Below are 26,001 nucleotides of genomic sequence, written 5' to 3'. Positions count from 1 at the left end.
CTGTGGTGTGTCTTGGGCAAGTAAAGCCTGGTGGAGCCCATCCCTTTCCAGGCCAATATTATAAGTACTACTTATACAATTTATACTTATACACGTTCAGGATTAAATAAATATACGTGCAAAGAAAAAATAACATTCTGGTAACTTTAATATAATTTGAAATGATACATTGGAGTCGCGGGCGGATGCTTACAGTAAATAAGGGTGGCAAACTATAATGAAAACAGATTTTAAAACCTTCACTTGTAAGGAATGTCATTCCTCTAGACATTTTCCTTGCTTTAACTGCATCTTTATTTTAAGAATAGCTTGAAACTATCAAGAGGCACACCTCTTAACGTTGCATTGCTGTGACTATCAGGACTGTTGTTAAAAATAGGGAGACAATTTAAGGACGGAAATCTCCAGGGGCATGACAATCCTCACAAGTGGAAGTTTTAAAATCTGTTTTCATTATAATCTACTGTATTTCTCTCCCGTATGCATCTACCTGCTACTCTACTAAACAAGCTCAGGTCAGGTCGCAACAAAGATAATTTAAATGTATTTTTTCCTTTACATGTATACTTAGAATGTAATGTAATCATATACACATACATTACACATAAGTAGTACTTACTTATACTATTTTGTTATTTTAATGTTTTTACCTGGTGTACCAGATGGCTCGTAACACATTTTCTGATTAGCATAGGTTTCCATTCCCCGCTACACAGCAATTTCATTTTTCTACCCAAACATCAGAAGGGATTAATGTCGTATCAGGATTGTCTACAGTACTTTTATTTTTTTATAATTATATAAATATTTTCAGTAGAACTAGATGAGTTCTTACAGTTTTCAGTCTAAGAATTTGAAGCGACATTTTTTTCTTTAATTCTTTATATATTATAATGTTTGGGATATGTCCCATCAAATGATTAAACAATCAATCTATCATTTAAACTAGCGCTTTAGAAAGTTATTGGTGAAGTAGCAAGGGAAACATTTTATGTTTACATGCACAGAATAGACAGAAATAGATCAGAATTCTGACGTTTTTTGTAAGGAGACGGTATTACAAAACGAAATGTACATTTCCATCTGAATTTCAATTATCTGAATAAAAGGGTTGAGTTAGTCGGATTTTTTTTACGATTTCTCGATTCGGTTTATCAAATGTGATGCTTGACTAATTTTTACCGTATTTCTCGTCTTTCTTTGTTGTGCAATGACCTACGATCATGTTGTACCGAAACTAACTATGTCCATTAACTTACTGAACAAGACTCACTTGAATATGTTTATTTATCTGCAATATTTTCCTTTTATTTCCTGTTTACGGTTCATGGAACCCCTTAGTTTAATTCCAACACCCTTAACTGCTAGGGTCATTGGGGCACCACTTCCTGTGGTGTGTCTTTGGCGGATACAGTCTGGAGGCGCCCATCCTTCTCGAGGGCAGTTTTTTGGGAAAGGGTTTGCTCCCCCTCATGAAACAAATCATACTGGTTTCCATGGAGAGGCGAAAATCCAACAGGTCTTTATAGATATATTTTATAATGAGCATGACTTATAAACACAAGAGACAAATCAATTAAAAGGAGTATGAAGGAAACAATAACGCTTTAATGGTTTTGGTGAGTTATGGTAATAGGAATGAAACCACTTTTTTGTTTGATTTAGAAATTAGGTTTGCCTTATAAGGTTGCTTGTTTTTTTGGGTTATTCATAAGTCATCACTAGTTACACGAGTAACTCAATCTTCTGATTGATCTAAAAACACGAGTTCTGATCTCAATCGGACTGTTCCAAGCACATAAACACAACCACCATCAGTTTTACCCAAGTAGAATTTTAGGAAATACGCTATTTTGTGTTTTCTGCCTTGTTCAAAACTCAATTGTACTATAGTTTTAACTTAAGTTTGTGTTTTTATCCAAGGCGTGATCAAATCCAGTCTTGAACACAGAAAGAATTTATTTGCAATCGCTAGCAGGTGGCAGTATTTTTATGGGTCGAAGTGAAGCTCGCATACTAAGGTAGTGTCACAGATAATAAAAGTTACCAAAGACCACTTGATCCCTTTCTGTTAGCCAAACGAGCATTGGCGGTTAGCAATTTACCGTGCGCATTTGTCGATTTGATTGTATGTTAAAAAGAAGCTAACCGCTACATAAGCTCAAGCAAACTGATCCCTTGCTTGTTTGGCATTCTACTTTGAAAAACTTTGATCTTTGGTTCAACCCCTCTAGTATCATCCAGAATAACTAAAATGATGTGATTGGCTAGCTCCCTGCTAGCCCAATGAGCAGTGGCCGTTAGCCACTTTGCATACACGTTTGTCTATTGATGTTGAAAAGAAGTTAACTGGTACCCAAGTTTGAGCAAACCAATCCCATTTCTTGTTTGTGATGTTGAATAGTAGTCCACCAGCATCAAACAATCTGATTGAAATGCTAGCTGTTAGCCAAACAATGTTTTGTGCCAGCCATTATTGAACAAACTGTGATCTTTTTGATATGAAGAGTTCAACACCTGGTGGGAACATTCAGAATCACAAAAATGATCCGATTGGCTTGCTCAGTATTAGTAAAACAAGCACTGGCGGTTCGCGACCTAGCATATATATCCATCGATTGATTGCTATGTTGAAATGAACCAAACTAGTATCAAAGTTCGAGTGAACCATCATTTTCGTGTTCTTGGTGTCTAGAAGCCAACCGGGACCAAAGGATCCAAATGGCTTCGTCGCTGTTGGCCAAACGAGTGTTGTTGGTGATCTACCTAGCATATTATTTATGTCGATTGATTGTGATGTTGTATGAAGCTAACTGATACCCCTTGTAATATGTTGAATAGATGCAAACAAGCAGCAAAGGATCCGATCAGCAAGCTGTTAGCCAAATAAGCGTGAACTCTTGGCAACCTAGCATGTGCAATTGTGCATGAGTTGATTGATTGTAATGTTTAAGGAAGATGATCAATTCCAGAGCTCTAAAGAACGAGCTCGAAAGATGGAAATCATCTCCTTTCTTAATCAACCAGTTGTTTTGTGTGCCAGCCATTTTCAACAGAACTTTGATCTTTGGTATATGAAGTGGTCCACCCATGATAGGAACATTCAGAATCACAAAAACGATCCAATTGGCCCCCCGTCAAAAAGAGCAGACCAGTCAGATGACTACGCACCCCATATCTCCCTCATGCCTTGGAGAAAGTGCTAATGGTAGATGTTCCGGGATGTCCGGGCGAAGTTGAGGCGTGTCCGGCGTGTCCGGCGTGTCCGGCATGTCCGGTGTGTCCGGCATGGCGTTGGAGGGCGATCTCCTCGGGGCCGACGTCCCATCGGTCTGGACATCGGCGCCGCGAGTTCATGAAGAAGTTAGAGACGGTGGAGAGCTCCAAACCAAGCTGCTGCGAGATAGTCAGCTGCATCTCCTTGGAGGGACGCCGGTTCTCACGAAAAATTGCTACCAGGGTACGACGCTGAAGGTCGGTGAAGACCAATCGCTGCTTCTTGGGAAGTTGGTTGCGCTCTCGCCCGCGGTCTTCTTCCTTGCGTTTACATGCTGGAGAACACATCAAACAACGAATTGTCAGCTTTTCCAAAAATCAGAAGAGTGAACAAAAAAACACAAAATGGGGAAGTGCATACATTACTTTGTGTTATACAGTAATTCCCACAATATGGGGACTTCACCCTTACTACATTTTCACTTTGCGTTATTACGATGTTTTTTAGCCTTCTTTATGGCATTTCCCCACTATAAAACATCAAGATCAAAATATTTAGCTTTGCCTTTAGCGTCAGGTGGGCAGAGGCATACAGTATTTTGTTGATAAACACAACAATGCCAATGGTGTCAAGTATCAAACATGTTTGATATTTTCTCTCAAGTTGCAGGGGACAGAGGAAAACAGTAGGCTGCCGTTTTCTACAAGACATGCGCTCTAAATACAAAAAACAGAACTGATGTCTGAAAATTAATTATGATTCTCTTCTCAAAGAGAAATTAGTTGATGTTTTTACCAACATTATTCATAGAATACATGACATGAGAAGTCAGGAGGTTCGATAGTACTTCATTCAAGATTTACATACTCACACAATATTTCTACTTTTTTATCCACAAACCAAGTCCACAATGTATCCATCTGAATTGAAAGGCAGTGAAAGTTATCTATCAAAAACACTAATGTTCTCCATCCATATCATCTGAGTCATTGTCTAGTTGCTCGAGTTTCCTTTAATCCTCGGGGAACAATGACAACCAAATGCAACTTGGTCCAATACTGTGGCATCAACCCCTGACAAGATTACAAAAAGAAGACTTTGTAGGTCTGTGTTGCAATTCAGCACTATTCTCCACAGTATGGTTATAGGTTATGATAAGAAAAAATGTTCACACATATAACGACAATATTTGAAGGAATCATTTCGGGTCGTGCGTTTAAAAGGGGGTAGATTTTATGTTAATTAGAATATGCCAAATCTCTAATTCATTTTGGGAGGAAAGTTTCCTTCAAATGTTAACACTTTTATTTTTTTCAGTCATTTGAAAGAACAAAACCATATCAAAGTATTTTACTGCACTCATTTGAGGATGTACTTCCGGGTGGTGTGTTCATGACCTGTTTAAAATTGCATCTCATCTCATCTCTTCCTTTAAATTTGATGTTAATGCAAAATTTCAATTTCCTTTTGGGAGAACAATCAAGTTTTTTTTGACATAATTAGAATATTATTTCATTTTTTCTGTAATTTACTTATATAATAGATTGAATCCAAACATAATTTGTTGACAGGGCACATTTGAAGACTCCCACATTTTGGACCAGTTCAAAAATTCGATTTCTTAATTTTAATCCAGGATCTTGTTGATGAATCCATTAATTTCCTGTTAGTGTTCATTATTTTTTGAGTCTCTCCCCTGAAAGTTTCTTTTCACATAATAACATTGCTATTTACATGTTCAGGATTTTACTTAAGAAAATCAAAAGTAAATAAATCAATTAACAGCTCTCATTTGAGGAAATACTTCCAGGTGGTGCATTCAGCACATGGTCAAAAAAAAAATTATTTTACTTTTAATGCAGTATTTTGTTGATGCATCCATTAATTTGTTCCTAGTGCTGTAAAATATGGACAGTCTTCTTCAAACAAAAATGAACGTTTTCTTTTATTCCCAAAACATGATACAGCTCTTACTTTGTCTCAAGCATCTCCCAGACTCTTTCTCGTTGTATTGTAATTGCTGGTCCGACCTGCCAGCACAATACATTTCTTCCTTCCTTTTTTTTTTAAACGGCATTAACATGCAAGAACAATTAGTCCCTTATGTATGTATCTTCTGTCACCCAACCACCCCCAAAGGCCATAATTAGTTTCACTAATTTACGGGTTCACACACCATTTCAGACCTGGTCATAGTCAGGCTTGGTGGTAGGATGCACTCAGAGCCTGGACAGCAGGGACAAAAAATCAACGTCCTGAGTGGTGATGGTGTGGGATCTCTGTGTGGCAGCCTCTCCTGAGTCTAAACCATGACTTTTCATGGTCCAGCAGTTGTTGAATTAAACGAGTGCACTGCTTTCTGTTTGGTGTCGTGCTTTCCTGCTAGGCCATCATGGCAGAAGATTATTTTCCGAATTCAGGGCTGTCGTCATGATTCTCCTTGCAATTAGCAGTTCAGATGGACTGAAGCCTATGGTGGAACATGGAGTGGATCTGTAGATCATCAGGGCTAGCAGCGGCTCTTTCTTATTAAGGATTTTCTTTGATACATGTACTGCTCTTTCTAAATGTCCCCTTGGCCTGAGGGTGATGAGGGCTGGATGTTATATGTTCAAAATCCAGCTCCTTTGCAAGGTTCTGAAACTTTGCATGGGATGATCGGAGACAGGCAAAATCACCCCTCCACCTCACAAATAAAATCCAAAAATTCGTACTCGGTCCCTCAAATCAAAATAATTGGTTGGCTTTAGGTTGTTTCGGGCTTTTATACCCCTGGACCGGGTTGGGCTGTATTTTTCAGGCCAAATTTTACCTCTAGTGTCAGTGGGCTGAGTGACGGTGTGTCGGGTACCTGGTACATACTATGCCACCGTGTTGAACCTCATGAATTGTCACTGACATCTGAGAGAGATATTTTCCAAGCACTGACTGTTGATGGGAAGTACTAACGACTTGTGGTCTGTCACTAACCTGAAGTTTTCAAGGCCATTCAGGTATTTGTCGAACTTTTCACATGCCCACACGCCTGCCAGAAACTCCTTTACTATCTTGGTATAACGGGTTTTTGCATCAGTTAGTTGTCTGGAGTAGTATACCGCTGGTTTCCACTGCTCTCCGTGAAGCTGTACCAAAAACCCAGGTTGCAGGAACAATTGATTCTCTCCAAAATTACATTAAATCAGTTTTTCTTTGGTCCGAACAGTGGCAACTGCAACTGTCATCTCATAAATCTCGTTTTTTCACGGTTCTGTTCCGCTGTATAACATTAATGATCATGATTTGCATGTTGTTACTGAACATAAGGATCTGGGTGTCACTCTTACTTCAAACCTAAAGTTTATCACGCATATCGCCAAAATTACCAACAAAGCCAATAACATAGCATCAAACATTTACAGACACTTTTACAAGAACACAGCATTCTTAGTTCGAATGTTTTGCGTTTATTTTAGACCCGGGTTAGAATATAATAGCGTTGTGTGGAACCCTTACTTACTCAAGGACATTAACCTACTGGAAGGAGTTCAACGTCGGTATACGAAGCGGATACCTGGGATGCACAACTTGTCATAACCGGAAAGACTACAAAGACTGAACTTGGACTTTTTGGAGCTCCGCAGAATTCGATTTGATTTAATTTTTGTGTTCAAAGTACTGCATGGAATGATCGATGTGCCTTTTGATCAATTTTTTGAGTTCTGTCGTGTTGATGGTTTACGTGGTCACAGATATAAGTTACAGGTCTCTAGACCTACCAGCAACTTGCATTGAAACTTCATTTCTTTCAGGATACCAAAAAATTTGAATTTTTTGCCTGACCGGGTTATTAGTGCAAATACGGTGCAAACCTTTAAGCAAAGGTTGGCAGAAATAGATTTGTCAAATTTTCTTAGGGGAGGGGGCGTAAGGTGACCATATTTGGCCATGCTCACTCTCAGCATTAGGTTTTTTTTTTGTGTCATGTTTTGATTAATGTATCCAACAATACCTTCAATAAACATTACTTACTTTATTTAGAAGGAGCATAACTGACAAACGGTTCTTTTCCATTTTCTATATTTTTCACGGTACCCCGGAAGTAGGCTGATAGCTCGGGTTGTTCTAACTGTGCAGTCCGCTCAGTAGTCTCATTCACTTGCTTCTTATTCCTGCACACTCTAGTCCAGCTCACGACTTTTTGACAGATGATTTCTTAGCAGGTCAGCTTTCATCTCTGCTATGCTGTGTTTTTCCCACATTTATAACATTTGTTTACATTTCCCCATTTTCTGTCTTTCTCCCCACCTTGCCTTTTGGACTTTGGGTAACTGGGGTTCTGCTTTGTAACTTCATTCTACTCCTTTCATGTTGATGTGTGCAGCAATCTTTTCTGCCTGTCGAACCCCCTGCACAGTCTGAGTCAAGTCAAGCATTCCATCAACTGCAGCTTACGCGACACTCCCTTGTCCAATATTCAAATATTTATCCAGTCCCAGATGTTTTCCTCATGGCTTGTCCCTAAATCGCAGGGTTGTGAGAGTTCATATAAAGCCTTTATGAAGCCCCTTGCCCTCTCTCCAGGCTTCTGAACATGCAGGTAAAAACATGGCCGTTAATGGATGAACGTTCATCAAACTTCTTCAGCACAAAATCATTATTCACTTTCTCACCATCATTACCAAGATTAAAAGTCACAAAAGAACACATTATTCGCCTCACTTCCCATAGTGTATAACAAACACCTTAGTTGAACTGGTCCATTGTCTTTGTTCAGTTTCGTAGAGGTCCTGTACCACTCGAAACTTTGCCTCTAATCTGACCATTCTGACGGCTTGTCGAAATCAAAGTTTGTGGGGGATTAAACTTGGCCATCCTGACTCGTCCTCTAATCTGGATCCTTCCCAGACTTCTGACACCATGTAAAAGATGGACGAAATCCTCTTTAGGCCATTATGAATGTTGTTTTATTCCTGTAACAATATACAACTCTTACTCAGTCCCAAGCATCCGATTCCTTAAAAAAGTGTTGTGTGAACGTTACGCCTTTGGGTCCCCTGTTTGTTCTTTGGCGTGACAACAAGTGTGAACTCTCAAATTCATTTTTGCTGAATAATCCTTACTTTTATCCCCATGAAAGTTTGTACAGTGTATTAACATGTTGTTGGGTTTTCAGTGAAGAAAATAAAACTAAAATAAATTAATTAACAGTGCTAATTTGAGGAAATACTTACAGACAGGGTTGGGTAGGGTTACTTTAACTTGATTACTTTCAATTACTTTTGGATTACTCCAATACCAAATATGCTAATAAAAGACAAAAGAAACTAAATATGAATAAAATTACTAAATCTTGTGCAGGCTTGGGGAGTAACGGAATACATGGAACGGCAAAAATGATGTTGGAAAGCTGTTTGGATTTATTTTCATTTTGTTTCTGTCGCATTTTTGTATTGGAGTAATCCAAAAGTAATTGAAAGTAATCAAGTTAAAGTAACCCTACCCAACCCTGCTTACAGCCCAAATTGTGTTATTTACTTTGAATCCCGCATTTTGTCCCTTAATCAATGAATGTGATGTCAACCCGAAGTTATATAAAGTCAATCTTTAAAGCTGTGTTCGTTGTCGTGCTTGTTGTCTTTTTGTCTCGAGTAGGAAGCGATGCGTCATTTGTGGCTAAATCGTTTTAATTGCGTGGATTTGTGTGACGGGGTGCAATCTTAGGTCTTTTTTCTGTCCGCGAAAGCTGTAGGGAAGCCAGTTGTGTTGTGCTGCCCTAAAAAGCCGCACCGATCGATTTTCCTCGCTTTTCTTCAGAACACGTGCTCCAGTAATCAGGGCTCCCCTCCCCACACGATCGATCGCTATCGATCCGCGGGTGCGCGCGCGTGCTTTAAAGTGCGCGGTACAGAACTCGGGAGCGTGCTTTCTGACAGATGACAAGACTTTTGCTCTGCTAATCAGCGAAAGAACAAATCAAATTTTGCGCAAAGTGAGAAAAGAAATTTAGGAAATGTTAAAAAAGGGGGGTGGCAATAAGTTGCACGGGCGTATAGAGGAGTCGTTGCATGCGTATGCGCATGATTAATGACTTTCTAGCAGCTTTGGACAACAGTAAACAGATTTGACTGTGAGGCCGGATCGATGTGATCGTGCGCATGCGTATTCATGACAAGGGGGGGGGGGGATTCTTGTTCTTTTTCCTGGAGCGGTTCCACAAGCCAAGAATGATGGGAATTCCCTGCTCTTTTTAGAAAGAATACTAAAAAGAGCCAGATCTTTGGCTCCTAAATCGCTGTTCAAATTGTTTGGGTTGCTTTAATCTATATATTACCAGCTATTATGAAATATTGTGCACCAAATTAAATATTTTTGAAAATACATTATGCTTTTCTTGGGCACATTTGAAATCCCCATATCTCCTTAACTATAGATAGCAGTACAATAAAATAATACATTACAATTTCCAATAACATGTTCATTTAAGGCTATTGATTTTTCTTAAATGTGTTTTGCTTCCTTCCACACTCATTAATGGCATTCACTCAATCTGAACAAACGTTTGTGTGCTTGAATTTGCAAAAACCGAATCATGGACTGTTGCTTAACGTGCATTTCGCAGAAAATTCAGACAGGAGCTGCTAAAGGAAGTCCATAGAGGGATGGCATTGTAATTTCATAACGGATGGGTGCTTATGCGCTGCTAAAAGAATGGGACGCGCCTCAGAAGAAACGATTGAACAAAACGGAACTGCTTTCTAGTGGTGCCCAAGTATATCAATCAGAACAGCCAGTATGGAACTTTACTGTCCTCCAACACCTGTCTGGTGTGTCTAAAGTAGAAGACTGTTCATACAGCCTCACGAGCTATGATTAGTCCAACAGTTAAAGGACACTGATAAACCAGCTCGTTCTGGCATTTTCAAAAATGCAACAGAAGATGGAAGCTGACAGATTTGTTGTTCTGCTTGTTTTTAGTGATAAGGCGCATTTCCACGTGAATAGCAAAATAAACAAGATATACAGGACTGTCTCAGAAAATTAGAATATTGTGATAATGTTCTTTATTTTCTGTAATGCAATTAAAAAAACAAAAATGTCATACATTCTGGATTCATTACACATCAACTAAACTATTTCAAGCCTTTTATTATTTTAATATTGCTGAATTTGGCTTACAGCTTAAAAAAACTCAAAAATCCTATCTCAAAATATTAGAATATCATGAAAAAGTATACAAGTAGGCTATTCAACTAATCACCTGAATCATCTAACTCGAAACACCTTGCGAGGGTTTCCCGAGCCTTAAAAACACTGAGCTTGGTTCAGTAAACTAAATCACAAGTATGGGGAAGACTGCTGATCTGACTGCTGTCCAGAGGACCATCATTGATACCCTCCATCAGGAGGGTAAGACACAAAAATAAATTTCTCAAAGAGCAGGCTGTTCACAGAGTGCAGTTTCAAAGAATATCCACAAAAAGTCTGTTGGAAGGGAAAAATGTGGCCGGAAACGCTGCACAACCAAGAGAGATGACCGCAGCCCAGAATTTGGGGGAGCTTCAAAGACAGTGGGCTGAAGCTGGAGTCCAGGTATTAAAATCCACAGTTCACAGGCGTGTCCGGGAAATGGGCTACAATAGCCGTATTCCCATGGTCAAGCCACTTCTGAACTCAAGACAACGGAAGAAGCGTCTGACTTGGGCTATGGAGAAGAAGCACTGGACAGTTGCAGAGTGGTCCAAAGTCCTCTTTCAGACGAAAGCAAGTTTTGCATTTCATTTGGAAGTCAAGGCGCCAGAGTCTGGAGAAAGGCTGGAGAAGAGCAAAATCCAAGTTGCTTGAAATCCAGTGAGAAGTTCCCACAGTCAGCAATGGTTTGGGGGAGCCATGTCAGCTGCTGGTGTTGGTCCACTGTGTTTCATCAAGTCCAGAGTAAATGCAACTGTGTACCAAGAGATTTTAGAGCACTACATGCTTCCATCTGCTGAAAAGCTCTATGGAGATGAGACTTTCATTTTCCAGCATGATCTGGCACCTGCCCACAGTGCCAAAACCACCAGTAACTGGTGCACTGACCATGGCATCACTGTCCTTAATTGGCCTGCTAATTCCCCTGACCTGAACCCCATCGAGAATTTGTGGGGTATAGTTAAGAAGAAGATGAAAGACACCAGACCTACAAATGCAAATGAGCTGAAGGCCACTATCGAAGCATCCTGGGCATCAATAACACCTCAGCAATGCCACAGGCTGATTGCCTCCATGCCACGCCGGATTGATGCAGTAATCCGTGCAAAAGGATTCCCAACCAAGTACTGAGTGCATCAATGGACATTTTCAAATGTTTGATTTAGTTTTGCTGTTATAAAATTATTTTTTTACTTGGTCTGAGGAAGTATTCTAATATTTTGAGATAGGATTTTTGAGTTTTTTTCAGCTGTAAGCCAAAATCAGGAATATTCAAATAATAAAAGGCTTGAAATAGTTCAGTTGATGTGTAATGAATCCAGAATGTATGACATTTTTGTTTTTTTAATTATATTACAGAAAATAAGAAACTTTATCACAATATTCTAATTTTCTGAGACAGTCCTGTATACTCCCATATAGGTTATTCACAACCCAAATGATCATCAGTGAGATTCCCCAAAGGTGTTTTGTGCTATGTTGAGGAAAGCTGCTTATGGACCTTTCTTCTTTGAAAGAGCAACAGTAAATGGGCATCTGCGTTACTTGACATGGTGGAAAACTGGTTAATGGATACATTTGGTGAGAAAGTATGGTGACTACATTTTCCAACAGGATGGGGCGTCACCACTCTGGGGCCTAAGTATTAGACAGTCCCTGAACACAACACTGCCAGAAGGTTGGGTTGGATGGTCATGCAGAAAATTATTACAATCTCATTTCCTAGCCACCCAGATTTCCAGATCTCACAATATGCATTTCTCATTGTTGGGATTTGTGAAATAACTGCCCTATGTGCCCTCTATTCTAAGAGATGTGGAAGAGCTGAGGGCATGAATAACACAAAAGATTGCAACCAATTGACATTGCAATGTTGAAACGTGTTTGGCAAGCATTTGGGCATAGGGTTGATGGTGCTCACTTAGAACAGCTTTCAAAAATTGAGATTACAAGATTTCGGAATGTACCAGATGTGTTTCAATGTCAAAATGTGCCCAGGACTTTTGGAACAACTTATAACATAATCTACCCTTTATTGTTTGAATATACAGTGAACCTTTACCTCATCTAAACTTTCACATTGTTTAATTTGAGCAGAGATGACACCACTCATATTAACCAGTCACAAGCACTTTCGAGAGAGATAGAAAGAGAAAAAGAGTGAGAGAAAAAGGATTATAGAAGGGAAGAGATAAGAAAGAGAAAGACAGAGGGAAAGAGAGACACCAGGAGAGAGAGAGAGACAGACAGAGAGAGAGAGAGAGAGAGAGACAGAGAGAGAGAGAGAGAGAGAGAGAGAGAGAGAGAGAGAGAGAGAGAGAGAGAGAATAATGGAGAGGGATATAAAGAAAGAGACAAAGGAAGATGGAGAGATCGACTGACATAGGGGAGATGGGAAGAGAGTGAAGGAGAGAGAGAGAGAATGATGGAGAGGGATATACAGAAAGAGACAAAGGAAGATGGAGAGATCGACTGACATAGGGGAGATGGGAAGAGAGTGAAGGAGAGACAAAGAGAGAGACAGAGAGAGAGAGAGAGAGAGAGAGAGAGAGAGAGAGAGAGAGAGAGAGAGAGAGAGAGAGAGAGAGAGAGAGAAATAGAGTAAGGGAGAGTGACAGATAAGGAAAGAAAGATAAAAAACACATATAAGGAGGGAAAGAGAGAAAGCATTTCAAAGGGAGTCAGCTCCCTTTTGATAAGGAGCAGGCTCTTCAGAGAGTGGGCTCATAAAGCCTGTTCATTTGCAAACAACACATTATTATAGCAAAGCAGCGTTACAAACTACTCAGAGTTGGATATGAACATCTCAGTTTTGTTATTATCGCCCTGAGGTAGCCCCCCCCCCTCCAGTAGGTTGTTTTATTCTGCCCTCAGATTGATAGCCTCCCCCCATATCACCCCAAACTATTGATCGATCCGAACCTGATTACCCCCAGGCTCTCAAAACACACTCAATAACTTAACGACTGGGGGCGAGCGATAATATAGTGCTAATTTAATACGTAACGCTTGTTTTTTCACCAATTTGGGCCGGCGGCCATTTTGCTTTCCACTTTAGCATCGAGTGGGAGCGCCCAACCACAAAAAACTGCTTGAATCATTTGCTAATGATTTAAGAACAAACTTTACTTTTGGAGTAAAAGTGACCAAGGTGGTGCCTGGGGGCACCTGGTAGTCCACTAAGAACACCTGAGTAGCCGGCGGAGGCAGTTCTGAAAATAGATCACTAGTGATGAGTCTTGGCATATTCCAAATTAAATCAAATATATTTGCAATGCACTTTTCGGAGAAAAAGTGCCACTGGAGGAAATGTAACTTCTAACTGAGATCTCGGTTTTTTTGCCTTATTTCCATTTCCATGTCTCTTTTTCTTTCTTTCATTCATTCTGTCTTTCTATCGCTTTGCCCTTCTGCTCTCGTTTTCTTCTTTTTTTCTCTCTGTCTTTCTTTATCCCTCCTTTCTTTCTGTCTCTACTCTGTCTTTTTCTTTCTTTCTTTCTCTCTCAGTCTTTTTCCTTTTTATGATTTTTTTAACTCTGTCCTTTGTCTACCTTTCTCCTATGTCTCTCTTACTGTCTTTCCGTATTTCTTCATCAGTCTTTCTTTTTCTCCCTTTTCTTTCTCTCTCTATTTGTATCAATGCATTTATTGTCTCTTCTATCTCCTTCTCTTTTAGGCTCCATCTTTCTCTGTCTTTCTCTCTTTCTCTCTATTGTGTTTAGCTCTACCCCTCTTTCTTTCTTTCTGTCTTTCTCCTTATGTCGCTCTCTTTTGTCTCTTTACGTTCATTTTTTCTTTCTATACTTTTCTCTTATTTTTCTTTCTCTCTTTCTCACTTTTTTTTGCTTAAAATGACACAACGTTTTTTTTATTTTTTAACAAAATGACAATTTTTAAACAACCCAACCTAGGGGCGTGAATTTTTTGTGGTCTTTTATTTTCAAAGTAAAATTAATTTTTTAGGTTTGTTGAATTTTAAACGAGACAATCTGTGATATTTTTTGTCCAATATGACCTAAAACTATTTTTAAACAAAACAACCCAAAAACTCAGTCAATTTATTCCTAGTAGTAGATCGGTTCACTGTTTACGCAAATCGGGTTGTTTTGAACCCTGATGTTTTGGAGAGTACAATTTCGATCTCAGTTTATTTTATTTTTTCAGATGATTTCAGTATTTTTTTTCACATGTTCTTTTTTGAAAGTACATGCAGTATATTTCATTGTATTCCTTAAATTGGTGGCACTAGCTTACACAGCAAAATTGAACCTTCCTTGCGGTCAATAAATATTTCAGATGGTCAATATTTCCATTTCATATGTTGCCGCTGAACGCAACAGACAAATGAATAGGACGACAGGGAAGTCCAAGCCAGTGTGTCTCATTAAACACGTCTCACAGGAGAACAAAGCGCGACGCTATCTTCAGGTGCTTCCTTTTCAAATAGCGGGATTTGTGTGGGGACTTCCCCCACAAGTGGATTTGGCCGCTTTTCATTTGTCAACAACGGTCACTTCATCCTTAAGCTTAATGTAGTCCTTAAGCTCAGGATGAAGTCCTCAGCTTTGTCTCTGGATAAGGACATATCTGTGATATAAATATATATATATATATATATATATATATATATATATATATATATATATATATATATATATATATATATATATATATATATATATATATATATACAGTGCATCCGGAAAGTATTCACAGCGCTTCACTTTTTCCACATTTTGTTATGTTACAGCCTCATTCCAAATTGTATTAATTTGATCTCTTATCTCAAAATTCTACACAAAATACTCCATTATGACACTGTGAAAAAGTTTCTTTTTTTACTTTTTTTGAATTTATTAAGAATAGAAAACTAAGAACTCACATTTACATAAGTATTCACAGCCTTTGCCATGAAGCTCAAAATTGAGCTCAGGTGCATCTTTTTTCCACTGATCATCCTTGAGATCTTTCTACAGCTTAATTAGAGTCCACCTGCAGTAAATTCAGTTGATTGGACATGATTTGGAAAGGCACACACCTGTCTATATAAGGTTCCACAGTTGAGTGTGCATGTCAGAGCACAAACACCAAGCATGTAGTCAAACGAACTGTCTGTAGACCTGCGAGACAGGATTGTCTTGAGGCACAAATCTGGGGAAGGATACAGAAAAATTTCTGCTGCTTTGAAGGTCCCAATGAGCACAGTGGCCTCCATTATTCGTAAATGGAAGACATTTGGAACCACCAGGACTCTTCCTGGAGCTGGCCGGCCTTCTTAACTGAGCAATCGGGGAAGAAGGGCCTTAGTCAGGGAGGTGACCAAGAACCCGATGGTCACTCTGTCAGAGCTCCAGCGTTCCTCTGTGGAGAGAGGAGAGCCTTCCAGAAGGACAACCATCTCTGCAGCAATCCACCAATCAGGCCTGTATAATAGAGTGGCCAGACGAAAGCCACTCCTTAGTAAAAGGAACATGGAAGCCTGTCTGAAATTTGCCAAAAAGCACCTGAATGACTCTCAGACCATGAGAAACAAATGTCTCTGGTCTGATGAGACAAAGATTGAACTCTTTGGTGTGAATGCCAGGCGCCATGTTTGGAGGAGACCAGGCACCGCTCATCACCAGGCCAATACCATCCCCACAGTGAAGCATGGTGGTGGCAGCATCATGCTGTGGGGATGTTTTTCAGCAGCAGGAACTGGTAGACTAGTCAGGATGGAAGGAAAAATGAATGCAGCAATATATAGAGATATCCTGGATGAAAACCTGCTCCAGAGCGCTCTTGACCTCAGGCTGGGGCGAAGGTTCAATTTTAAGCAGGACAACGACCCAAAGCACACAGCCAAGATATCAAAAGATTGGCTTCAGAACCACTCCGTGAATGTCCTGGAGTGGCCCAGCCATAGTCCAGACTTGAATCCGATCGAACATCTCTGGAGAGATCTGAAAATGGCTGTGCACAAACGTCTCCCATCCAACCTGATTAAGCTTGAGACTTATTGCAAAGAAGAATGCGCAAAACTGCCTAAAGATAGGTGTGCTAAACTTGTGGGATCATATTCAAAAAGACTTGAGGCTGTATTTGCTGCCAAAGGTGGATCAACAAAGTATTAAGCAAAGGCTGTGAATACTTATGTAAATGTGATTTCTTAGTTTTCTATTTTTAAAAAATTCCAAAAAAGTAAAAAAAAAAAACTTTTTCACATTGTCATAATGGAATATTTTGTGTAGAATTTTGAGATAAGAGATTAAATTAATTCAATTTGGAATGAGGCTGTAACATAACAAAATGTGCAAAAAGTGAAGCGCTGTGAATACTTTCTGGATGCACTGTATATATATATATATATATATATGTATGTCCAAAATAGGAGATAGCAACTGCTGACATTCAGACAAGAAAGCGCATCACCATACATGGAGGGTTTCACGGCAAGTCCACCACCCTAAGTCTAGAGACTGAGTAGGAGTATCTATCTATCTATCTATCTATCTATCTATCTATCTATCTATCTATCTATCTATCTATCTATCTATCTATCTATCTATCTATCTATCTATCTATCTATCTATCTATCTATCTATCTATCTATCTATCTCTAGTGAGCATTAATGCCACTGTCCAACATGAAACATTGAAAATCGAAGAGTACATCAAATAATGCCCCAAATAAAGACCTGTGAGTTTATTTCAGGCAGCAACACCCTCATGAGAGTGCAGAGGAGGAAGAGCAGACATCCTGGAAGGACAAGCCCCTTCATGGGTTGTATCCCTGCCAGATAGAGGAGGTGGCTGACATCAAGAAATCCTACCACTGGTTTGAATGTGCAAGACTGACAGAGAGCACAAAAGCCCTGATCATGGCAGCACAAACACAGGCCATAAGCGCAAGAGCCATAGAGCTTAGGGTCTACCATATTAGATCAGACCCAAGATGGAGACTGTGCAAAGAACTCCTGAAACATTCTAGCACATTGTGGCAAGGTGTAATATGCAAGCTTGATCAGCGTACATGGAGAGGCACAACCAAGTAGATGGGATATGCAACCAGTATATTAGATGTGGTCATCCAAGCTGACGCCAACAAGTACCCAGGGTTAAAAGAGCAGCTGGAACAAATGTGGAAGGCCAAGGCCAGTATGGTCTCTGTGGTAGTGGGGGCACTTAGAGCAGTATACTAAAACCGTAAGAGAGGCTCCAACGGATCTCAGGAACAACATCTGAAATCTCAGTCATGTTGAGTGCAGTCCAATGAGCAGCTAAGGTACTGCATTGAACCCTCAAACTACCAAGCCTCTGCTAGAGGACCCGAGTCTGAGGATGATACAGACCCCACCCCATGAGGAGGAGATATTTTGTTTCCATGGTGCAGTGGTTAGCACGTTCACCTAACACGCGAAAGGTCTGGTTTGAGATCGCGAAACATATGTTGGTCTGGAAAGGGATGGGCGCCACCAGGCTATACCTGCCCAAGACACACGACAGGAAATAATGTGCCCCTACGACTCTAGTGGTTGAGGAATCCATCCAACCAATCATTGCATTATAGTTTATCAGTAAGGTACCAAATGCCGCAGCGAGGCTTTTAACTAGGACAAAAAAGTCCGATCACATCACCCCAATTTTGGCTAACCTGCATTGGCTCCCTGTTAGCCTAAGATGTGATTTCAAGGTTTTCTTATTAATATACAAAATCATACATGGACTTTCCCCCTCATATCTTTCAGATCTGATTTCCCCTTATGTTCCGGCCCGAAGCCTACGTTCTGAGAGCGCCGGTCTTCTGGTGATCCCAAGAGCCAAGAAGTGTTCCGCAGGTTCGAGAGCGTTCTCCATCCGGGCACCGGTGCTGTGGAATGCTCTTCCCCCTGAGATCTGATCTGCAACCTCAGTGGAAATGTTTAAATCTAAGCTTAAAACTCACTTCTACTCTATAGCATATGAATAACCTAAACTGCTTATGTGTAATAACGTGTGAAGCCCTTTGAGACTCTTTGTGATTAAGGGCTATACAAATAAAAATGAATTGACTTGACTTGACTTAAGTAAAGAAAAAAAGTATGCATCCTTCACATTTTGTTACATGATGCGCAAAATCCTAACAAAACTGCTCCTCAATGATATTTATCTATTCATTTTGTATATCTGGCATCATAAACAATTTCAAAACTGCAGTTTTGTCTTAATGATGCCACATTTGATGCCCAGAAGAAACTTTGCGTAGAGAGAAAAAAAAAAAACAGTAAATGGGTGCATGCATGAGCGAGGGGGTATGACATGTTGGAGTTTTCATGATGGGATGGATGCAGACGGTGAACTAACCGCACCGTGCTGCTGCTAGTCTCCCGGTCGGGGTGATGAGATGCTTTGCGTGCGGCGAGACGGGCTCTCTCACGCCCTGCAGGACGGACTACTGGAAGGCGAGAAACAATTGACAGGCTGTCAATCACTTATCAGAATCTAGCCCCCCTCCCTCCATGAAAACGATTATCGGAAAGCGTTCCTTGTTGTCTCGTCCAGAAGCTTCTGAATAGCTTGTAAAAGGCACGTCTTGCACGTCTTATTGGCTTGGCTTCTTTTTTTATGCCTTTTCCGTTTTTCCCAGCGTTTTCTTCGATACAAATTAAGATGAAGCGGTTAATTTCACACTAAAGACTGGTTAAACGGAAACACTGACTAGATGATACATAGGTAGGTGGATTGATTGATTGGTGGAAAGAGAGAGAGAGAAAGAAAGTGAGAGAGAGAGAGAGAGAGAGAGAGAGAGAGAGAGAGAGAGAGAGAGAGAGAGATTGAGTGATGGGAAAGAGAGAGGTACATATAAAGAGATGGAAAGAAAGATGGAGAAAGGTAAGATGAATTTACTAAAAGGGAGAAAGGCGTGGAGAGAGAGAGAGATACATTGAGAGAGAGAGAGAGTTAGATGCGAGAGAGCTACATTTGAGAGAGAGAGAGAGTGTGAGAGATGGAGTGACAGGTAGAGAAAGAAAAATGTATCGATTGATGGGCAGAGGGGGATAGTGAAGAAATAGGGAAACTCAAAGGGAAGTAAGAAAAAGAGAGATCGAGAGAGAGAGAAAGAGAGAGAGGGAGAGAGAGAGATTAAGTAAAGTGAACAAGTGTTTATCTACTTCATGGATTCTCATGATGCATTATGTCCCTCATTCTGATTGGCTACACAGTCTCACCACTTTTTATGCTACAGTAGTTATTTGTAAAAAAAAAAAAAAAAAAAAAAAAAAATATATATATATATATATATATATATATATATATATATATATATAAAACCTTTAAACGGTTAGTATTTTAAACTTTTGTTTGTGATTGAGCCTGTAAAAATGGTTTATTTAGTCTCAATGAGTAATAGAGTATTTAATTGCTGACTAAACGCCTTTAATATCATAAATTAGAACCTTACAGAAGTCACATACACAAAACATGGCAGACTTAACATCAACTAATTTCTTTTGTCTTTCCTGCACACATTTTCAATCACACAAATCAAATTTACCTCCCAATTATGGGATCGAAGTCCACGCCAAGAGTAGAAAATTGTATTATTTTTCCTGTGTTTTATGTGTGGCGGGGAACAATTGCTATCAAATTTTGCAAATCTCCCTTTTCAGATATGAATAATCACAGCACGTTGTCTGTTTGCAGAAACCAGACAAGAAATTAAAAGGAAGCAAGGAGAGGAGAGCCGATTGGATCGGTATTCAGATAAGCTTGAACAATGTAAAGTGCTCAAAAACACATACACAAAGCCAACCCGATGACATCACTACATCAAATGCTGATTAGAATTTGCCGACCTCGGCAAAAATTCCCTCTAAAGGAGTAGTTCTTAACCGATCCTTACTTACAAACTACAACCAAAATCTAAGAAATAAATCCACTTTTCAAATGTATTGAATTCAAAGATTTTAACCAAAGATGATAGAATATAATCGCCTTTTGACCAGCAAAACCAACCCGACTTAAAGTACCGTATTTTCCGCACTATAAGGCGCACCTAAAAATCTTAATTTTTTCTTCAAAAGCTGACCATGCGCCTTATAATACAGTGCGTCTTATTTATGGATCAACATTAAATCACAAGGTCTCGCAACTTACCCAACAGGCTTTATATTTTCCCGGTATCTTGTTTTAGAAGGATCTTGATGTTGCTGTGATGAGTTGAGTGAACTAAACTCAATTCCAAGTGTTTATTGTCATATGCACAGTAAAGTTGCGAGCGAAAAAGAAAATAGAAACTAAGAAATGTTTGGCATTTCTTGAATCCCAAGACTTTAACCTTCCGAATGATATTTGAAATGATGCATTTGAGTGACATCGTACGGACACCGCATCCGCACGTGTCTACGACACGTATTTGCTTCTTTGCAAGCTTTGGGAATGTTAAGGGGGTAATCAGTTGGACTGAATCATCTGACTGTTTTGTCGACGTTCCCATTGTAGCGCCTTATAATCCGGTGCGCCTTATCTATGGAAGATATAGGACCAAAAACTATTTTTTGGGGGTGCGCCCTATAACCCGGTGCGCCCTATAGTGCGGAAAATACGGTAATATAGTCCCTTTAAAGGCACACCGTGTATATTTTAGCCACTCCTAGTGGGAAAAAAAACGAATTTGGAATATAAACAATATTGATTTAAATCATAGGAAATAACTCAAACATAAATGTACATGTTTAATCATGATTGCAGGTTGAAAATTTAGCATTTATTTGACGCAACATGATTGTCAGCCACCTTTCTCTTACACGTACCCGAGAAAACCCCAAAAGGTTATTAAAGGTTTTTCATGAAATGAGAAATAAAAATGTTGGAGTTGGGTCACTTTGAGTCTCTGTAGTTTGTATTCATCCATGTGCTTTGAAGTACTCGTTTTCAGTTGCACGGCACAACACAGCGACATCTAGTGGTGAAATCATACAGACTGTCCCTTTGATACTGAATTAGCTGATTTCCTAATAAAATCCAAAACATTTTATTTCAGTGGCTTTATGGCACTCATTTTTGGCTGCACCAAACAATATAGCGACATGTAGTGGTATAAAAATGCACAGAGTCACTTTATTGTGCAATTAGCTGCACTTTCAATGAAACCCATAATGTGTCAAATTAACTTTTCCTGTCTTTTTTTGTGTGAAATAGTGGTGTCAGCTGGCGGTTGCAGGGCATTAACGCCATCTATTGTTAAAGGGACGATGTGTAATATTTAGTGCCTCCTAGTGGTACAAAAAAACTTTCAGTCCGTAAAAAAAAAATATTTATTCTAATGCTAGGCAAAAATGCATGAACTGTCATACTAATGTTAATTTTTATTTCAAAAAAATCACAGGTCGAGAAATGTATTTGGTTTTTTTTTACACTGTGGAATCCCCACTTAGGTCCCCGCCGTGTTTGTCTGCCATCCTGCCTCCATGCTGGGCAGTGTATCACTGGCCCTCACTCGTACCAGACAACACAGTGCCATCTATTGGTCCAATATTACACATTGGGGCTTTAAGAAGTATGAATGCCCCTCAGTTATTCTTTTTTTCTTTTTTGTCACATTATTTTGCCAAGGCAAAGACCTGCTACCCACTGAAAACAGGACCCACTTTTGGGTCGCGACCCGCCAGTTCAGAAAAACTACTCTAAAGAATATCTGCACCATGTGACTGCTGGTTTTGCACAGAGCTACATTGGGATGATGGGCTGTTTTTATCAGACTCTGCTTACCTGGAAGATTTTCATGCATGCGTCTTACTCGGCCATTTTTGCTAGCCTTATCAATTATTAAGCCTCTGTATTGATCTTTGGACTCGCCGGCCTCTATCGTGCACAAAGCGCCGACCCGACTGGATCGATGGCATCTATCTGCCTTGCGTTTCGTTTCCACACCTCTTTAGTTTCATCGTCTTCTCTCCTTTGTTTTGTTTTTAAGCTCCGCCTCCAACATGGCCGACCATCCTAATGTTGGCTTCCTTATAACTGAGCTAAGGTTTCTAAGATTAAGTCAATGGGCTTGCATTTTTATGACGTTGCAGCAGAGTGTGGAGGGATGGAAGGGTGAGGGAAATGTATGGAGAGAGAAGGAAGGGGGAGAGTATTGATCGCCAATGTGCAAAGCCAGGCAAACATAAAAAGGAGCTGCTAACAACATTAATGACACTCAAAGGCTCCTCTATCTTACCTATGTCCGAAAATCTAAAAACAAACTATAAACAGATAATTCTGAAAAACTAAAGTAACTATGCCCAAAATTAGAAGGCGTATATTCTGAAACCTGTTCTTTTTATGCGAATGCAGTATGCTTTAGTACCCAGGCACACCAGGAAAAATTGATCATTTGTTAAACATTAAAAAAGGGATTTGTATTTAGTTATTTTCCTTTTTTTTTTTTTTGTCGGGGGGGCACTCATTTCTACCAAAAGTAAATATTAATCCTATCATAAGAAAGGTAATTTGCATCTTTATATATTAGGAGAAAAGATTTTAGAACGGATTAAACAATTTTGTTACTGTATATGCCTAGGACTGCTCAAAATAGTTGCCGGTCCACAAATGGCCCTCGGGCTAAGGTTTGCTACACTGCTGAGTGAATCAGGCTGCTTTCTCTGTCCCAGTCAGTAAAATATCATGACATAAGCTTCACAAGCTAAAACATCACAATCATGTAAGAACGCAGATTTCATTAAGATCTTGTCAGAAATTGATTTTTTTTTAAATTAAATTTAATTTCTATTTGAGAGCAAAAAGAAGCAGGCCACTATTTGTAATCACAATAGTCTTCATTTTGCAACGTTGACCAGACTAAATACTTGTTTCTTATTTCGAAGACAGTCCATTAAATGGAATCTAAATAAACATGCAAGTGGATTGCCGCCCATTGATTCAATATAGCATCCAAATATTCCCAATAAATTGTATTTTTTTTCATAATCAGAATACATTATTGCATCGTCAGCTTAAGTGAGTGGCATTATTTGACAGTCTATAAAGGTAAACCCAAAGAAACATGCATGTAGACCACCGAATAAGGATTACATTTATAATCCAAATATTCCAAATCAACTGTCCAAAAATATCTCAGCGAGTGTTTTTTTACTGTTTTGCATTTTTAAGCATCATGAAAAGTGTTATGGTGAGTTCACAACGAGATCGGAACTGCAATACTGATCAGGCCGGCCAGGATGCCCAACGATTATTTAAATGGTGCGTTTATGGATGTGGGGAAAAACACAGTCGTGCTGTTCGGAAGTTAAGATAGTAAATGAGCTGTGCTGCCGAAATTACACAGAATTGAGTTGTGGTGATTTTTATGTTTTTTAAAAAAAAACATGTATTTTTTTCTCTTTTATTGACGATCTTATTTGTTGTTTTGTACAATATGACACCCATTTTGTATTTGTTTTTGGAAAGGGAATGTCAGAACAAAATGCCTCTTTTTCGTCCGAATCCCAGTTGTATTGGGTTAGACTTCATGACACATTCATATTTTGATGGGTTTTTTAGGCTGTTTTGTTTTGGGAGCTGAGGGTCTTCAAAATAAAACGACCCCGTTCAAAGAAACAACCCAATTTTGACCTGGTTTGGACAAAATTACTAATTTTTCCCATTGTTGTTTAATTTGAAATGCCCCCATTTTGTTTGATTTGGATGAGATATGTTGTTTTATTTATTGGTTTATTCATTTATTTATCTAAATATGTCATTATCTAATTATGTTTTTATTTTGCTTTGGTCGGGGAGTAAGTATAAATATTACTCAATTTGTTTAAGGGGAAAAAAAGGTATAAAAAAAACTATTTAGGTTGTGGGGCAAAATAGTAGAATTTTGAGGTAATTTGGACAAATTTTGTGGTGTTAAATGCCATGTTTTTTCTGGACGTTGATGTAGCTTCAAAAATAAAATAGTGTGTTTTTGACTAAGTAACTCAATTAAATAACTCAATTTTTATGTAATTTCTTTCAATTCACCATTGCCGACTTTTTAAAATGATCCATTATTTTTATTTTATCTTGGAAAAATGATTTCTTTATTTTGTTTTATTGAACGCTTTTTCCCTTTGCATTTCAAAACTAAAATTCCCAAATTTATATTTGGGGTTGAAATAACACAATTTGGAGGTGGTTTGGGGAAATAAAATGACCCATTTGGGTTGTTTTGTGAGCTGGGGGTGGCTTCAAAATAAACCCACCCAATTTAAGTTTTAGGGGGAATAGCACCATTTTGACTCAAGTTTGGGGGTATTTCCAACAATATTCCATGTTGATGTTTTATCTAATGTAGTCCTCTTTTTTAATTTGGTTTTGTTTTATTTTGGAGAGAGGTATTGTTTTTCTTCTTTGTATTTGCTCATTTGTTAAATTTAACAACATGTATGACTTTAGAAGAATTACTGTAACACAATTTTCGGGGGGTTGAGACAAGATGACTCAATTTTGGGACGTATTTTAAATGAAATGACCTTTTTTTTGTTTTCAGGTATGTGCAAAACAAAAGAATTTTTTAGTGGAGGGGGTTCTTTATTTCTTTGTTGTTGCTTTTGTTTTGTTTCTTGAGGGTTTGCATTGTCTAATGAAGGTCATGCATGCAACGTCAATGCAATGTTCCAAAAACGGCCTGTGTTTTTGATTCCGAAACACTCGCCAGTGGACTGCATCTTTTTTCCCCAATCACAATCAATTTCTGCACCGTTATTACCTGCCAGCCTGAGCGCCGACATTCTCTGGAACTCTGGCTCCTGCAGCCACTTCCACATACGGCGGAAGGTCTCTCGTCCGGACTTGAGCTTACTCCAAGGCTTGGGGTTTCTCAGCAGGTCCGAGAGGGTCCCTTGGGATCGACTGAGGATCCTCTGGGCGAAGATGGCCTGCGGGATGGAGTAACGCTTTAACTCGGCCGTGATCCTCTGCGCCACCTCCTTGGTGTTGATCTCCTCAGCTTGGATTGTCGAACCCGACACGGCCGCTAAACCCGGACCCCCGCTGTGTCGATCGCGATCCCCGAGCATGGGCTGCGAGTGCAAGTGCGGGTGATGATGATGATGATGATGGTGGTGCATGCTATTAAGGTTTGAAATCATTCCGTGTCCTCCTAAACTCCTCGCCAGGTGCTCCTGCTCACGGGATAATATAGACGCGTGGGATTCAAACCCCGATACAGGAGACAGCATTTTTGCTTCCTGGAGGTGTGCGGTGGTGCTGTAAGACGACATCGGTTGCTGTGACGTGTGGAGCGAAGCGTGCGGCATCCCGGACATCTCCTTAGGGTAAGAGTTGTAGAGATTCCCGTGCATGGGGGCCAAACCCGCGCGGTGGTCCTCGCGCATGAGTGTGAAGCTCCCGCTGACGTTAGCGGAGGAGAGTCGCTGATGATGCGGGTGGGAGAACTTCTCAGCCACGGTGGAGATGGGGGGCAAATGCTGGAGCGGGGCCAGGGTGGTGTAGTTGTCGCACATGGCCGGGTGCAGGTACTCGTTGGAGTTCTCCAGGTGGTTCGGCATCCGTGTGTTTCCGGAGCCCAGGTTTCGAGAAGCGGGCGAGTTGGGCCGAGCGCTCATCAGGTTCCCCACTTGGGGGTGCGAGGGGAGGCCGTGGAGGTTCTCCATGCCGAGCTCCAT

The 26,001-nt window shown here is 39.8% G+C and overlaps 1 protein-coding gene across 2 annotated transcripts; it reads right to left on the bottom strand.

Moving 5' to 3' along the window:
* Positions 1-3,183: 3,183 nt before the first annotated feature.
* LOC148373287 (one cut domain family member 2-like) lies at positions 3,184-26,001 on the bottom strand. 2 transcript variants are annotated; one of them, XM_088352908.1, is made up of 3 exons: positions 25,083-26,001; positions 3,307-3,551; positions 3,184-3,243 (listed from the first exon to the last, which is right to left on the bottom strand). In XM_088352908.1, the coding sequence occupies exons 1-3, from the start codon at positions 25,999-26,001 to the stop codon at positions 3,184-3,186; spliced, it is 1,224 nt and encodes a 407-aa protein (XP_088209034.1). The 2 variants fall into 2 exon arrangements, with proteins under 2 accessions (XP_088209034.1, XP_088209025.1); XM_088352899.1 differs by having other exon boundaries at positions 3,184-3,551.

This window comes from Urocampus carinirostris, chromosome 1 (genome assembly GCF_059441175.1).
Source record: "Urocampus carinirostris isolate Australia breed hairy pipefish chromosome 1, RoL_Ucar_1.0, whole genome shotgun sequence".
NCBI lineage: Eukaryota > Metazoa > Chordata > Actinopteri > Syngnathiformes > Syngnathidae > Urocampus > Urocampus carinirostris.
This window is presented reverse-complemented; position numbering and strand designations above follow the sequence as displayed.

Bases quoted from the DNA above. Each gene is read 5' to 3' on its own strand.
- LOC148373287 (XM_088352899.1), bottom strand. From the start codon at position 26,001: ATGGAGCTCGGCATGGAGAACCTCCACGGCCTCCCCTCGCACCCCCAA. The intron at 3,552-25,082 runs GTAATAACGGTG...TGTGTTCTCCAG, and splicing joins GTCGGCGCTCAGGCTGGCAG to CATGTAAACGCAAGGAAGAA.